This window comes from Entelurus aequoreus, linkage group LG24, assembly GCF_033978785.1.
Source record: "Entelurus aequoreus isolate RoL-2023_Sb linkage group LG24, RoL_Eaeq_v1.1, whole genome shotgun sequence".
Classification (NCBI taxonomy): Eukaryota; Metazoa; Chordata; class Actinopteri; order Syngnathiformes; family Syngnathidae; genus Entelurus; species Entelurus aequoreus.
In genome coordinates, this window is record NC_084754.1 from 37582711 (window position 1) to 37600905 (window position 18195).

Here is an 18195-nt window from a genome sequence, read left to right on the forward strand (position 1 = left end):
TACGGCTAATACCGTAACACGCCGATGTGTTAGTACGCTAGAAAAATAGTTCTTCAGTGTTCACTCTTACAATAACAATGTTACTACAGTTTGGTCATTATACAGTTTGGTTACAGAACGTAGATAACGTATTGTTGATGGTTTTTGAACACATTTTTAAAGTGATTTAGAGCAGGGGTCACCAACCTTTTTGAAACCAAGAGCTACTTCTTGGGTACTGATTAATGCGAAGGGCTACCAGTTTGATACACACTTAAATAAATTGCCAGAAATAGCCAATTTTCTCAATTTACCTTTAACTCTATGTTATTATTAATAATTAATGATATTTATCTTTGTGGAAACACTGATCATCTTAATGATTTCTCACATTAAATATATATAGAAACAGATAAATATCAATATGCAACACTTTATTTTTATATTTTCCCTTAGTGCACATTTTTCAAATTGAACATTTTCAAATGATCACTTCTAAGACAGTCTTGTGAAATCACAATATCCCATTTTAACTAGCTAGCCACTAACATTTTTTTAACAAATCCAACCGGGAGACATAGTCTTCCCAACGTGTCCTGGGTCTTCCCCGTGGCCTCCTACCGGTCGGACGTGCCCTAAACACCTCCCTAGGGAGGCGTTCGGGTGGCATCCTGACCAAATGCCCAAACCACCTCATCTGGCTCCTCTCCATGTGGAGGAGCAGCGGCTTTACTTTGAGCTCCCCCCGGATGGCAGAGCTTCTCACCCTATCTCTAAGGGAGAGCCCCGCCACTCGGCGGAGGAAACTCATTTCGGCCGCTTGTACCCGTAATCTTGTCCTTTCGGTCATAACCCAAAGCTCATGACCATAGGTGAGGATGGGAACGTAGATCGACCGGTAAATTGGGAGCTTTGCCTTCCGGCTCAGCTCCTTCTTCACCACAACGAATCGATACAGCGTCCGCATTACTGAAGACGCCGCACCGATCCGCCTGTCCATCTCACGATCCACTCTTCCCTCACTCGTGAACAAGACTCCTAGGTACTTGAACTCCTCCTCTTGGGGCAGGGTCTCCTCCCCAACCTGGACATGGCACTCCACCCTTTTCCGGGCGAGAACCATGGACTCGGACTTGGAGGTGCTGATTGCCATCCCAGTCGCTTCACACTCGGCTGCGAACCGATCCAGTGAGAGCTGAAGATCCAGGCCAGATGAAGCCATCAGGACCACATCATCTGCAAAAAGCAGACCTCTAATCCTGCAGCCACCAAACAACGCCTTGACTGCGCCTAGAAATTCTGTCCATGAAAGTTATGAACAGAATGGGTGACAAAGAGCAGCCTTGGCGGAGTCCAACCCTCACTGGAAACGTGTCCGACTTACTGCCGGCAATGCGGACCAAGCTCTGACACTGATCGTACAGGTAGCGGACCGCCACAATCAGACAGTCCGATACCCCATACTCTCTGAGCACTCCCCACAGGACTTCCCGAGGGACACGGTCGAATGCCTTCTCCAAGTCCACAAAGCACATGTAGACTGGTTGGGCAAACTCCCATGCACCCTCGAGGACCCTGCCGAGTCGCCACCTCATCGCAGTATTTATAGATATAGATATATATATATATATCAATCAATCAATCAATGTTTATTTATATAGCCCTAAATCACAAGTGTCTCAAAGGGCTGCACAAGCCACAACGACATCCTCGGTACAGAGCCCACATACGGGCAAGGAAAAACTCACCCCAGTGGGACGTCAATGTGAATGACTATGAGAAACCTTGGAGAGGACCGCATATGTGTATGTATATTTTGGGCTCTGGGAATCACTAATAAGCCGGAGTTCTTTGAACGCAGATTTCTTGCCGGGACATATGGTACAATACAATCGGCAAGATAGGCAGGAGCTAGACCGTGTAGTATTTTATACGTAAGTAGTAAAACTTTAAAGTCACATCTTAAGTGCACAGGAAGCCAGTGCAGGTGAGCCAGTATAGGCGTAATATGATCAAACTTTCTTGTTTTTGTCAAAAGTCTAGCAGCGGCATTTTGTACCAACTGTAATCTTTTAATGCTAGACATAGGGAGACCCGAAAATAATACGTTACAGTAATCGAGACGAGATGTAACCAACGCATGGATAATGATCTCAGCGTCGCTTGTGGACAATATGGAACGAATTTTAGCGATATTACGGAGATGAAAGAAGGCCGTTTTAGTAACACTCTTAATGTGTGACTCAAACGAGAGAGTTGGGTCGAAGATAATACCCAGATTCTTTACCGAGTCGGCTTGTGTAATTGTTTGGTTGTCAAAAGTTAAGGTGGTATTATTAAATAGATGTCGGTGTTGAGCAGGACCGATAATCAGCATTTCCGTTTTCTTAGCGTTGAGTTGCAAAAAGTTAGCGGACATCATATATATATATACATATATATATATATATATATATATATATATATATATATATATATATATATATATATATATATATATATATATGCATACTGTATTTTCCGGACAATAGGGCGCACCGGATTATAAGGCACACTGCCGATGAATGGTCTATTTTTGATCTTTTTTCATATATAAGGCGCACCGGATTATAGGGCGCATTAAAGGAGTCATATTATTTTTATTTTTTTGTAAATGTAAAAGACTTCCTTGTGGTCTACATAACATGTAATGGGGGTTCTTTGGTCAAAATGTTGCATATTTGATGTTTAGCAGATCATCTTCAAGTCGCTTTCTGACAGTTGCTTCTGGATGCGCCGTTTTGTGGGCGGTCTTATTTATGTGGCTCACCTTCGACAGCGTCTTCTCACCGTCATCTTTGTTGTAGCGGTGTAGCGTGCAAGGACGGGAGTGGAAGAAGTGTCAAAAGATGGAGCTAACTGTTTTAATGACATTCAGACTTTTCTTCAATCAATAGGAGCATCTCTTCATCCGTGGCTCACTAGTACAACAACAACACAGGAAATGTGTCCCGTGAAAAACCGTCGGACCGGAACTCTCTAATAACTAAAGTTCCTTGGGTGAATAATGTCAACTCACTACACAGGTATGTATTAGCGCTTTCATGGCGAGTTTACTGACAGATATAAGTAAGAACTTTACACTACTTTATATTAGAAATGGCAACAGCGGAGGATGAATGTCACATAAAAAGATAGAGAAAAAGAAGAAGCTTATCGACTACGGTGTTGGCACGGGCGCGCACAATTTTTTAGGTCTTATGCAGATCCCAAATACAGATCAGCAGGTACCAGAAGTTAAGAAAAGTTGCTTTTGCATAATATTGCGAAACAAAACGCCAGACAATATTGTATGTCTTACCTTATACACACACCATAATAATACTTATATGTTGAAGCACAGTACAATCCATCAAGCGGTGCGGCTTCATAGCTTACCAAAGTCGTACTAAAACATTTTGATAGATTTTTTAGCGCCGTGTGTAATGTTCTATATTTTCAATGGAACATATAAAATGTTGGTGTTGTTTACTTGAGACATATTGCCATCATATTGCAGTCTACATGTATTTCTTTTGTGTGACTTCCATCTACTGGTAACACTTAGCATTTCACCATGTACCAAATAAAATAGCTTCGAGGTCAGTAAGCAAAACCAGAATTATTCCGTACATTAGGCGCACTGTCGAGTTTTGCTGGGAAAAAATGATTTTAAATTATACATATATATATATATATATATATATATATATATATATATATATATATATATATATATATATATATATATATATATATATATATACTTGTATATATGTATATTTAAAAATGTATATATTTGTATATATTTATATATGTATATATTCATATATGTGTGAATATATATATATATATATATTTTGATATTTATATATATATATATATATATATATATATATATATATATATATATATATATATATATATATATATTTACACTACCGTTCAAAAGTTTGGGGTCACCCAAACAATCTTGTGGAATAGCCTTCATTTCTAAGAACAAGAATAGACTGTCGAGTTTCAGATGAAAGTTCTCTTTTTCTGGCCATTTTGAGCGTTTAATTGACCCCAAAAATGTGATGTCCAGAAACTCAATCTGCTCAAAGGAAGGTCAGTTTTGTAGCTTCTGTAACAAGCTAAACTGTTTTCAGATGTGTGAACGTGATTGCACAAGGGTTTTCTAATCATCAATTAGCCTTCTGAGCCAATGAGCAAACACATTGTACCATTAGAACACTGGAGTGATAGTTGCTGGAAATGGGCCTCTATACACCTATGTAGATATTGCACCAAAAACCAGACATTTGCAGCTAGAATAGTCATTTACCACATTAGCAATGTATAGAGTGTACTTCTTTAAAGTTAAGACTAGTTTAAAGTTATCTTCATTGAAAAATAAGGACATTTTAATGTGACCCCAAACTTTTGAACGGTAGTGTATATATATTATGTGTATATATAATATATGTATATATTCACATATGTGTATATATGTTTATATATGTGTATATGTATGTATATATATATATGTGTATATATGTATGTGTGTATATATGTATGTATGTATATATATGTGGATATGTATGTATATATATATATGTATGTATGTATGTGTATATGTATGTATATATGTATGTATGTATGTATATATATGTATGTATGTATATATGTATGTTTGTGTGTATATATATATATATATATATATATATATATATATATATATATATATATATATATATATATATATATATCCATCCATCCATCTTCAACCGCTTATCCGGAATCGGGTCGCGGGGACAACAGCTCCAGCAGAGACCCCCAGACTTCCCTCTCCAGAGCAACATTAGTGACTTCCTCCTGGAGAATCCCGAAGCGTTCCCAGGCCAGAGAGGAGATGTAATCCCCCCATCTGGTCCTCGGCCTGCCGCGGGGTCTCCTCCCAGTGGGACGTGCAACGAGGACCTCCCTAGGGAGACGCTCGTGAGGCATCCGCACGAGATGCCCGAACCCCCAAAGCTGGCTCCTTTCCAAGCGAAGGAGCAGCGGCTCTACTCCGAGTCTCTCTCAGGTGACTGAACTTCTCACCCTATCTCTAAGGGAGATGCCAGCCACCCTTCTGAGGAAACTCATTTCGGCAGCTTGTATCCGCGATCTTATTCTTTCGGTCATGACCCACACTTCATGACCATAGGTGAGAGTAGGAATGTAGATAGCTCGGTAGACCGAGAGCTTTGCCTTCTGGCTCAGCTCTCATTTAGTCACAACAGTGCGGCAGAGAGACTGCAATACTGCCCCATATATATATATATATATATATATATATATATATATATATATATATATATATATATATATATATATATATATATATATATATATATATATATATATATATATATATATATATATATATATATATATATATTGTAGATAGATATATATCAAGTTTTTATACATTTGTAATTTTTTTAAGTTTTATGCTGTTTTTGTAAAAAAAATCCTACACTTTTCATTATCGGAAAAACACAAAGTAGGCAATATTTCCAGAAACAAGTTGCAAAGTGGAATACTTTAGATGAGGTACTTACAGGCTTTTACAGGTCAATACTTCATAACACAAATGTTGATGCCTTATTATTTTTTGAACAATGACAGATTTTTTCGAAAAACGGACACGCTCAAAAATGTGTAATAAGTAAGTCCGCCCATCTATTACCTGATTGTGTGTGGGAATGTGGAAATAGTGTCAAAGCGCTTTGAGTACCTTGAAGGTAGAAAAGCGTATACAAGTATTTACCATTTACCATTCACATACAGACCTAGCTGTAGTTGTTGTAGTTGAATCTTTAATAGATTCATCAACACAGCCAGCCTGGCCTCTGATGGCATGACTGCTTAGCTTTGCTTGCTTACAGTCTACAAGAAGCGACCCTCAGTGTGAAAATCTGCTGACAGCTGACAGAAATTGATGTGATGATGCACCAATATTACAATACAACACTCGTGTAACAGCAGGTCAAAGCACTGACAAACAATTGGCTGGCAACACACTATCACTTTTTTTTTTTTCATACTATCTGTCAGTTGAATTACTATGCAACTTGAAGAAACGAAGCATCGTCGATATCAGTTGATGTTGGAAGTATGTCACCGTGCAGGTGGCTTTCTATTTGTGTACCCACACAAAGGCCTGCTCTTTGAGGATTTTGTTGTGTTAAAATCTCATCTGTGAAATGTTTGTACGAATTTAAAATGATGCTTTATTTTGTTAACCTGTCAATGGGATCGTCCATTGTATGTTAGCATTAAAGAGAAACTGCACTTTTTTGGAATTTTGCTGATTGTTCACAATCATTATGAGAGACAATAACACACAGGTCTTTTTTGATGGAAAAAAAAAAAAAAACGCTTGAAAGATGTGGCTAATGAGTCACCGTTGTAGCCTTCAAAGCCTCTAAAACAACTTCAAAACCCTCCATCAACGTTTTATATACACACTGCAAGTATAAATGTAATGTAGTAACAGACACCTTCATAACAATATGTAATATATACAATATACACACTGCAAGTATATGTATGATGTAGTAACAGACACTTTCATAACAATATGTAATATGTACAATATACACACTGCAAGTATATATATAACTAAATATATATATATATATATATATATATATATATATATATATATATATATATATATATATATATATATATATATATATATATATATATATATATATATATAATGTAGTAACGGACACCTTAAAAACAATATGTAATATGTACAATATACACACTGCAAGTATATGTATGATGTAGTAACAGACACTTTCATAACAATATGTAATATGTACAATATACACACTGCAAGTATATATATATATATATATATATATATATATATATATATATATATATATATATATATATATATATATATATATATATATATATATATATATATATATATATATATAATGTAGTAACGGACACCTTAAAAACAATATGTAATATGTACAATATACACACTGCAAGTATATGTATGATGTAGTAACAGACACTTTCATAACAATATGTAATATGTACAATATACACACTGCAAGTATATATATATATATATATATATATATATATATATATATATATATATATATATATATATATATATATATATATATATATATATATATATATATATATATATATAATGTAGTAACGGACACCTTAAAAACAATATGTACAATATACACACTGCAAGTATATATATAATGTAGTAAAAGACACCTTCATAACAATATGTAATATGTACAATATACACACTGCAAGTACGTATATAACGTAGTAACAGACACCTTCATAACAATATGTAATATGTACAATATACACACTGCAAGTACGTATATAATGTAGTAACAGACACCTTCATTGGAGTTCAAATCCCAGCCGAGTCATACCAAAGACTATAAAAATGGGACCCATTACCTCCCTGCTTGGCACTCAGCATCAAGGGTTGGAGTTGGGGGTTAAATCACCAAAATGATTCCCGGGCGCGGCGCCGCTGCTGCCCACTGCTCCCCAAGGGGATGGGTCAAATGCAGAGGACAAATTTCACCACATCTAGTGTGTGTGTGACAATCATTGGTACTTTAATCTTTAATCTAATAACAATATGTAATATGTACAATATACACACTGCAAGTACGTATATAATGTAGTAACAGACACCTTCATAACAATATGTAATATGTACAATGTACACATTGCAAGTGTATATATAATGTAGTAAGAGACACCTCCAAAACATATGTAATATGTTTTATATAAACTACAAGTATATATAATGTAGTAACAGACACCTTCATATCAATATGTCATATGTTATATATACACACTGCAAGTATATATATAATGTAGTAACAGACACCTTCATAATAATATGTATTATGTTCAATATTTACCGTATTTTTAACATTTTAATCATTTCCGGGATTTATTGCTTCTGCGCATTGATTTCTGTTTCCATAGCAACCCATGTCTGACTTCTGTCAACATGTGTGTTCATACTTCCGGAATTAAACAAGAGTGTTTTCTAATCATGGCAGACTTGGTACAGGACAACTTAGACGACTATTTTTGGACAAAATGTTGGAGCAGACGGAAGCCAAGAGAGTGAGGTAAGTCACTCAAAGCTGAAAATGTGGATTTTGGAGACAAACTATTTCGGCATAAATGGAGTGCTTACCCAAAATCAACAGGAAACGTCCCCGGCCAGCTGGACCAGACAAACAACTGTCCATCGAGTGAGTCACTTTAATATTGACCATGATACACGCAGCACGCCATTCGTGTTATTCATACTTGCCAACCTTGAGACCTCTAATATCGGGAGGTGGGGGAGGGGGGGGGCGTGGCTGGGCGGGGGCGTGTTTGGGGGCGTGGTTAAGAGGAGAGTATTTTACAGCTTGAATTCACCAACTCAAGTATTTCAATATATATATATATATATATATAAATACTTGACTTTCAGTGAATTCTAGCTATATATGTATATATTTATTTTATTATATATATATAAATATAATTAAAAGAAATACTTGAATTTTAGTGTTCATTTATTTACACATATACACACACAACACTCATCTACTCATTGTTGTACTTGAAAGTACAATGCTTTGCAGCCAGAAGCACATCCTTTGAAGCAATATAGCTGTGGGCAGCATCTGTGAAATTTATTTTGCAGGAAAGGAGTGAGTTAAGGGTTGAATTGTCCATCCTCTTTCTATTCTCTGTCACTATTTTTCGAACCATACTGAACACCCTCTCTGATGATGCATTGCTGTGTGGCACGCACAAAAGTGCTTTCATCAAATGCACGAGTGTGGGGAATGTTCCATCTCTCCCTAGCATGGCCCAAAACCGGTCAATCCTTGCTTCCTGGGGAAGATGTTCCCTGGCAAGCAATTGGTACTCCAGTACTTGTACCCGGAGGCTGGTCAGGTCCAATCGCAGCTGCGGCAAACTTTTTCCTAGCTCCATAACTGCAAATGAAAATGAGCAAATTAAGCACAAGTGAGCTTGGGATATAATTGCTTTCTCTAGTCTTATCCTCAATAACGGGGGTCGGGAACCTTTTTGGCTGAGAGAGCCATGAAAGCCAAATATTTTAAAATGTATTTTCGTGAGAGCCATATAATATTCTTTAACTCTGAATACAACTAAGTGCGTGCATTTTTAAGTAAGACCAACATTTTTAGAGTACAATAAGTCTCTTTTTCTTTTTAATAACATTGTTATTCTGAAGGTAACCAATAATAAATTAAATACTTCTTACCATTAATGCTGCATGGTTTTGTAGTCTGGTTGATACGTGGTTATTTTTAACACTGTGATGACCAGCGGAATTACTCATTACTTATCGTGTTAAGCAATGTCAGCTAGGATTTATCTGAGAGTCAGATGCAGTCATCAAAAGAGCCACATCTGGCTCTAGAGCCATAGGTTCCCTACCCCTGCTCTATAACTTCTGAAGTTGATTATTAAACAACTACTGCCATCAATTAAAAAAGGGGATGCACCTGAGTTTGTGGAAAACTGATGCCGTGACTCTGGGTCCAACACAATCAGGTTTTGGAGGATGATGTTGTCGAGGGGGAATGCAGTCATCATCTTTGTGGTCACAGCTACAAGGATTTTTGAATTGTTGCTATTTTTAGAATATTTAAAAAAAAATCTCACGTACCCCTTGGCATACCTTCAAGTACCCCCAGGGGTACACGTACCCCCATTTGAGAACCACTGTCCTAGCATATTGTAATATATTTACATTTACACATAAGCAACTTTACATTTACCTTAGCTGTGTTCAGTGACTCAAAGAGGTTCTCTGCTGTGCCAATGTTGCACACTGGCATGTGCAGAAACTTCGTCACCACCTCCTCAGTTTTCGGATCGCAAACCCTGGCCAATATCACAAACTCCTTAAAATATATATATATATATATATATATAAATATATTTAGAAAGCAATTTTCACAGCAGCCACAACATTACTTTACAAGAGAAGTGTAAATACAAAATACATACTTTATCCGTCTTTCTGCTTGTGCTTTCATCACACATCAGACCAAAGGGTTGCTTTTGGCAAAGTTCCATCACTTCCTTGTCCAATTCCGGGGCAATGGCACCTATCAAATACACAGTAATGAAAACACAGTTGTTCTACTAACTGTACTGTACTTGCTGCTTACTAAAAAAAAAACACTTACCTTTCACTATTTGAGTCGACTTTGTTCTGCCATTTGAGTACTGGCAAGCAATCTCTGAATCCGGGTACATATTCTTCACGGATTTGTTGTAAACATCCGCAAATGAGAATGGGATGTTGCTTGCAGCTATCAGCATAGTCATCTTTGTCTCGGCATATGTTACACCATCGGGTCTCCATTTTGCGAGGTGGCCCATAATACTGGACTGTGACCGGTGCTGCGCTGCCGCCGCCTTGTGCTTCGCTCTCCGTTCATGAATGATTATATCATTTCGGCCACCGTGTTCAATTGAGAAGTCTGTTCTACAAAATTTACAGGCAACATACCCCTTCCCCTTCGAACTGTCCTGGATGAATTGAAATTCTTGTTTCCATTCGCTTTGGAACTTGCAAGCCTATTTCTTCATCTTGCTCGGCGTCGCCATGGCTGTATTCCTCGTTCTTCTGCTGCGTCTACTAATACTTGTTGTGCACTCCCAAAAGCCGCAGATGTTATGACGCAGGCAAGTTTATATTGTGGGAAAGCGGACGTGAGAAGGGCTGTCCCCACTCAGGTCCGCATTGAGCTGGAGGGGGCGTGGCCTCCAGCTCCGGCTGAATACCGGGAGTTTGTCGGGAGAAGGGAGGTTGTCGGGAGAGGCGCTGAATATCGGGATTCTCCCGCTAAAAACGGGAGGGTTGGCAAGTATGGTGTTATTACAACTACAGTACATACATTGTCTACAAACTAAATATGAAATAATACTTTACAGATACTGTAATATGATTGTTCATGTTTTTCACTCAGTACAGATTGGTGTTCTATCACAGTGTTGTGCATTACTAACTCTGTGTTTTGTGTTGTCGTAGAAGCTAGCTTATCTCTTGCCGTAGTTAGCTTCTACAGCTAATACACGCTGATGCTTTCCTATGCTATTCCTCATTGTTCACTCTTACAATAACAATGTTGCTACAGCCTGGTTATTATACAGGTTACAGAACGTGAATGAAGTATTGTTGACTGTATTTGAATACATTTTTAAAGTGATTTAGAGGTAGAATTGATTTCTCCCATTAGCTACATTGCTAGCCACCTAGAACAAACCAAATTTTTATACGTTAGAATTCAAAACAAATATTTTGTCTTCTTGTCTCTCATCATGATTGTGAATGATAGGCAAAATTCCAAAAAAGTGCAGTTCCCCTTTAACCTAGAAGCATCAGAGCCAACCTTTATCCTGAACTGTTGTATTGCTTTTTTCAGTTTATAAAGAGCTGAATTGTTGATTTAACATTAAGTGCACTTTGTATATTAACGTGCGTTCCTTTGTTTGCTTAGCTTTACAGTAACTTCATTTCGGAGACTATCAATAACCATCCTCAAGTTGGAGTTTTTTTTACATTTCTAATTTAAAGGACTGTTTAACTTTCTGCCAAACTAAATCCTAACATTCAAGGAGGGCAGAATAATACATGTAAATAAACCAAGCTTGTACAAACTGCAGCATGTGTTACATTGTAGTAGGATGTATCAGTATAATAATAGACCGAGGTAAAATTGCCAAAGGTTAGTATTACCATTTTGAATTAAAATTATTGATAACCACACTTTGAGGAACTCTCAAACTGTTGACATGCTCATTAAATGGAGAAGCAAATATGCTAATGTGAAAACAAGAAACATTAACATATTTCCCCCATTAAGAAACTGCATACCCCAATCTAAATTTATGCAAACACATTGCCTTCTAAAAACTAAGTGTTTTATTTGTGCACATTGAACCCACCAAGAGGAAGTCAATTCATGTTTTTGATTCATTGATTGAGAAGTTTATTGACGTCTTAAAGAATTGAATCCATGTAATGCTTTAAAAAGGCAAATGGATGGCACAAAAAGCCAAAAGGCTTGTTTCCATTGTGGTCCATTAAATATTCATCACATTTGATACATTCAATAATAAAATATATATAACCTGTAACATGTATATAAAAAAATTACGCAAAAAATGTATAAATTATGTACATATACATAGTATACATGTCAGGTGATTTGAAAAACAATATAACAAAAAATGGGGGGAGGGGGGGTATATACATTATGTACATGTGATGTCCAAATAAAGTGGAAGTGAAGTGGCCCAACACCCGTTTTTTCTTTATCATTATAAAAAAAAATATTTAAAAAAAGTAAGATCTTTACAAATTAAAACGGAAGAAGATAAACATATCGAAACACTCGAATAAAAATATATGGCTCCCTCTAAGCCATAACAATATTTTATGTTTCTTCTGCCAAAAACGTATATTGTGTGTCTATTTATTTTATTTTATTTTTACTGTAAATAAAACTTGGTTAGAATATTTCCGTGTCTATGAGTACTTTTTGAGCACATTCAACAGTACCGTAATAATAACATGATAATTTGGGTCACAATAACTGTGTATTGATATGTTCGTAGCTTTACATCCCTACTGTACGTTGAAGGGATGAAATGAACAGCCACATTGAATACAAAAATACACCTAAACAATAAAACGTAACAAGAAAAATATATTGCTACTAATAACTGATAGAACAGATTGTTTTTTAAATATATATATACCGTATTTTAAGGCACACTTAAAATCCTTTCATTTTCTCAAAACTCGACAGTGCGCCTTATAACCCGGTGCGCTTAATGTACGGAATAATTCTGGTTGTGCTTACCGACCTTGAAGCTATTTTGTTTGGAACATGGTGAAATGATAAGTGTGACCAGTAGAGGGCAGTCACACATAAGAGATATGTGTAGACTGCAATATAACTCAAGTCAACACCAAAACAGTATCTGTTCCATTGAAAATACAGAACATTACACACGGTGCTCAAAAATCTATCAAAATGTTTTAGTACGACTTTGGTGAGCTATGAAGCCACACCGCTTGATGGATTGTACTGTGCTTCAACATAGGAATATTATTATGGTGTGTGTGTATAAGGTAAGACATTATCTGGGCTTTTGTTCCGCAATATTATGCAAAAGCAACTTTTCTTACCTTTTGTTACCTGCTGATCTGTATTTGGGATCTGCATAAGTCCTGAAAATTTGCGGACGTCCGCCTTTGTAGTTTGTGCCGACACCGTAGTGGATAAGCTTCTTCTTTTTCTCTATCTTCTTGTTATGGGACATTCATCCTCCGCTGTTGCCATTTCTAATATAAAGTAGTGTAAAGCTCTTACTTATATCTGTCAGTAAACTTGCCATGAAAGCGCTAAAACATACCGGTGAAGTGAGTTTACAATATTCACCCAAGGAACTTTAGTTATTAGAGTTCCGATCGGACGTTTTTTTCACGAGACATATTTCCTGTGTTGTTATTGCACTCGTGAGCCATGGATGAGGAGATGCTGCTCCGTTATTGATTTACCGTATTTTCCGGACCATAGGACGCAGCGGAGTATAAGGTACACTGCCGATGAATGGTCTATTTTTTTATCTTTTTTCATATATTAGGCGCACCGGATTAAAGGAGAAACTTTTATGTATTTTTTTTCTAAATGTAAAAGACTTCCTTGTGGTCTACATAACATGTAATGGTGGTTCTTTGGTCAAAATGTTGCATAGATGATGTTTTACAGACAATCATCAAGTCGCTTTCTGACTGTCGCTTCCGGATGCGCCGTTTTGTGGGCAGTCTTATTTATGTGGCTCACCTTCGACAGTGTCTTCTCCCCGTCATCTTTGTTGTAGCGGTGTAGCGTGCAAGGACGGGAGTGGAAGAAGTGTCAAAAGATGAAGCTAACTGTTTTAATGACATTCACACTTTACTTCAATCAATAACGGAGCAACATCTCCCTAATCGGGAAACAACAACACAGGAAATGTCTCCCGTGAAAAAACGTCCGACCGGAACTCTAATAACTAAAGTTCCTTAGGTGAATAATGTAAACTCACTACACCGGTATGTTTTAGCGCTTTTATGGCGAGTTTATACATAAGTAAGAACTTTACACTACTTTATATTAGAAATGGCAACAGCGGAGGATGAATGTCACATAACAAGAAGATAGAGAAAAAGAAGAAGCTTATCGACTTGTAGTCGGCACGGATTACAAAGGCGGATGCGCGCAATTTTTCAGGATTCATGCAGATCCCAAATACAGATCAGCAGGTACCAGAAGGTAAGAAAAGTTGCTTTTGCATAATATTGCCAGATAATATGTCCTACCTTATACACACACCATAATACTACTCCTATGTTGAAGCACATGAAACGGTGCAGCCTACACTTATCTCTTATGTTTCAATGCCATCTACTGGTCACACTTATCATTACACCATGTACCAAATAAAATTGCTTTGAGGTGGGTAAGCTCAACCAAACGTATTCCTTACATTAGGCGCACGGGGTTATAAGGCACACTGTCGAGTTTTAAGAGAAAATATTTATTTAAGTGCGCCTTATAGTCCGGAAAATACGGTAAGTAAAGTCTGAATGTCATTAAAACAGTTAGCTCCAGTTAGCTCCATATTTTAACACTTCCTCCACTCCCGTCCTTGCACGCAAGGAAGTGTTTTCAATTTAGAGAAAAAATAATAATAATAATATGACCCCTTTAATGCGCCCTATAATACGGTGCGCCTTTTGTATGAAAATAGATCTGACTAGACCCGCTCATCAGCAGTGCGCCTTATAATCCGGTGCGCCCTGTTGTCTGCAAGAAATGGTTTGATAGTTTTTTAGCCTTTTTAAAAAAAGATCACGCCTCATAGACAATTATGCAAATTATTTATGGCATCATATTGACACCGCCCCCACCGTGGCCACGCCCCCACGTCCACACATAGATTGTCAGTCTGTGGTAAACGGTGCACATTGTAGTTTTTTGTTTTTTTTACACCCACAAAAATAATTTAAAAAATAGAGCAAGAAGGGATAATGTAACAAAAAATTAGATAAAGATACTAATAACCCCACAAATATGTGTCTTCAAAAATGTGTAACAAAATGTTGTTCCATCTTTTAAAAAAAATAATTATGAACATGCTTAACGGCCAAGATGATGACATCATCTTCACATCCATTAATTAAACAGGAAGATTCACAAGAACGTTGGGCAACATGGCCTTGGACACATATCACATACATTCTGATAGGATTAGGCCTGGGTACCGAATTCGATACCTTTGTAGGCACAGACCGAAGTCTGTCGGTACTACCGGGTATCGATGCATGTCAAATCAAACTGAGCCATATTTCCACACCTTTTGTTGAACGTGACGTCACGTCCGGTTGCAGACTAAACACCGGCTCACGGAAACAATCACTTACGCAGCACTCAGGGCGGACTCAACCACAGTCTCTTTAAGCCCGTGTTTTTCAACCTTTTTTGAGCCAAGGCACATTTTTTGCGTTGAAAAAATCCGTAGGCACACCACCAGCAGAAATCATCATATTTTAGTGGCTTTTTCTCTTTTGTTGGTATTTTCCTGTAGCAGTTTCATGTCTTCCTTTGAGCGATATTTCCCACATCTACTTTGTTTTAGCATACAAGGATATTTCAGTTGTTTTCATCCTTCTTTGTGGGGACATTGTTGATTGTCATGTCATGTTCGGATGTACATTGTGGACGCCGTCTTTGCTCCACAGTAAGTCTTTGCTATCGTCCAGCATTCTGTTTTTGTTTACTTTGTAGACAGTTCAGTTTTAGTTTTGTTCTGCATAGCCTTCCCTAAGCTTCAATGCCTTTTCTTAGGAGTACTCACCTTTTGTTTATTTTTGGTTTAAGCATTAGATACCTTTTTACCTGCACGCTGCCTCCCGCTGTTTCCAACATCTACAAAGCAATTAGCTACCGGCTGCCACCTACTGATATGGAAGAGTATTACACGGTTACTCTGCCGTGCTCTAGACAGCACAGACACTCAACAACAACACATCGTTTGCAGACTATAATTACTGGTTTGCAAAAAATATTTTTAACCCAAATAGGTGAAATCAGATAATCTACTACGGCACACCAGACTGTATCTCACGGCACACTAGTGTGGTTGAAAAACACTGCTTTAAGCAATGTTGCAATTTTCAACACTTACAAAGCAAGTATGCTTGGTAAAAAAAAAGTTTGAACATAAAATAAGGTTCCACTCTTCCAAATAGCCTGATGCTAATTTACATTGGATTTGCCCTAAACAGGCTACTGTTAGCTTTAGCGATTTTACATGGTGATGTTAACTACAACTAAGATCAATGTTACAATCAAACAGCTGGTGTATAATAATCTCAATACTTAAAGTATAAACACTTTGTAGGGCGCAACATAACCCATTCAGATTCCTGGAAAAAGCTACTTCCTACTTCGACATCATACCATAGATGGTCTATACAGTGCTGCCATCTAATGTCTTGGAAGTGAAAACGCACGGCAAATGACTCAAATGTAAAAAAAAAAAAAAAAGATAACTGAACAGCCTAGTTATCATAATCAGATAATTTTAAAATATCACATTAAAATATTGCATTTTATCATCAAACCATTAAGATTCATTAACACACACAAAAGTACCGACAATTAGTACCACTGAGTACCGGTATCAATTCCCACGTACTGGGAATTGGTATCGTATTGGCGCCCGTCCTTAGATAGAATCCAATTACTTGGAGACGTCATCAACATATTATGAAAGACTATGAAAGATAACCGCAACCAAAATGTGCAACCAACATTAAAATACAGTAGCGTAGTAGACCTAAGTATTCATTAAGTAACACCATAATGATATTCAATAAATCAATTAACCGACGATAAATGAAAATTAAGTGGGTCATTTTTCCAGCGTGGATAAACCGCCATGTGCATGCTTCAAGAGCATACGTGGTTGTTTTTAAAGGGCTTTATAAATAAAGTTGGTATGGTATGGTATGGTATGCTTTTCATCGGTTTATGCGGCTGCGGGCGTTTGTACGACAAATAAACGGTAGTAATGACAACTGCTTCAAAACTCGTTAGTATTACCTCAATAAATAAATAAAAAATCAAAGAACCGTCATTAATAACTGCACTTTGATACGGACGGACTGACAGGCGCTAGCTTGTTAGCTAGCTTAAATTCTCACATGTAAACAACAGACATGAACATATTTCCCCATTACGAAACCTCATTCCCCAATCTGAACACATTCCTGTTTAAACAACAGAGCTACAGTATTCTCATTAAACATCATCATCATCATCAATCTTTATTGCAGACCTTAAGATCCATTTAAACATATAAAAACAGAATACAATACATTAAAAAACAAAACAATAAAACATACATTAAAAACAAAACAATAAAACATAAAAATAATAAAAACATAAAACCCAAATGTCAGTTTCTGACATACAAACATGTGTGCCAATGATTCCACAGTCCAGATGAGTACTTAACAGAACTGCGGCCAGAGTTCTTTAACACAGAGATTATGTCATTTTCAGACTCAGATACCCTACACATAAACTTATACATAATGTTGCGTAGCAACGCTGAAAAAGTGGGCACCCCAACACTAACAAACATCTGGCTTGCAGTGGATCTTCTTGGAATTCCCAGGAGAAGCCTCATACAGTCATTATAAGCAACCTGCAGTTTCTGTATGCTTTTCTGCTTATACTTTACCCACAGGGGGGCAGTATACAGAGGAGTGCAATAGGCTCTGAATAAGTTTATCTTTACATCATATGTACAATAATAACATTTCTTTCTCAGCATGTTGGCTTGGGCATACAGCATACGCCGCTGTCTGTATAGGTCATCATCATCACCCAATAGATCAGTAATGATGTGCCCCAGATACTTAGTTTTATCACACACACACACTCAGCACCTGTCCTGACAGATAGAATGAAGGAAAAGAGAGGTCCTTGTCCTCTCTTGTTCTACATATCATGATGACACTCTTTTTGGCATTATATTTCACAT

General features: G+C 37.1%; 1 protein-coding gene and 2 long non-coding RNA genes across 6 annotated transcripts in view; 1 reads left to right on the top strand and 2 right to left on the bottom strand.

Moving 5' to 3' along the window:
* Nucleotides 1-8393, top strand: part of LOC133641660 (uncharacterized) — a 135376-nt gene extending 126983 nt beyond the window's left edge. For 2 of the 3 annotated variants that reach the window (XR_009824317.1, XR_009824315.1), the window contains exons 4-5: nt 8109-8180; nt 8262-8393. This is a non-coding gene — a long non-coding RNA (uncharacterized LOC133641660). Of the gene's footprint in view, nt 1-2915; nt 3045-8108; nt 8181-8261 lie in introns of all 3 variants that reach the window. The other variant, XR_009824316.1, reaches the window with a different exon arrangement.
* tmem117 (transmembrane protein 117) overlaps nt 1-18195 on the bottom strand; it is a 170143-nt gene that overhangs the window by 119571 nt on the left and 32377 nt on the right. The window contains exon 1 of one of the 2 annotated variants that reach the window (XM_062035544.1): nt 8249-8386. The exons of the other annotated variant lie outside the window; for it this stretch is intronic. Within the exon in view, the coding sequence (XP_061891528.1) occupies nt 8249-8330 (82 nt within the window). The 5' untranslated portion in view covers nt 8331-8386. Of the gene's footprint in view, nt 1-8248; nt 8387-18195 lie in introns of those variants that run through there. 2 annotated transcript variants of the gene reach the window in all.
* On the bottom strand, nt 8725-10342 carry LOC133641662 (uncharacterized). Its single transcript, XR_009824319.1, has 3 exons — nt 10093-10342; nt 9861-9966; nt 8725-9689 (listed from the first exon to the last, which is right to left on the bottom strand). It is a non-coding gene; the product is annotated as an uncharacterized LOC133641662 (long non-coding RNA).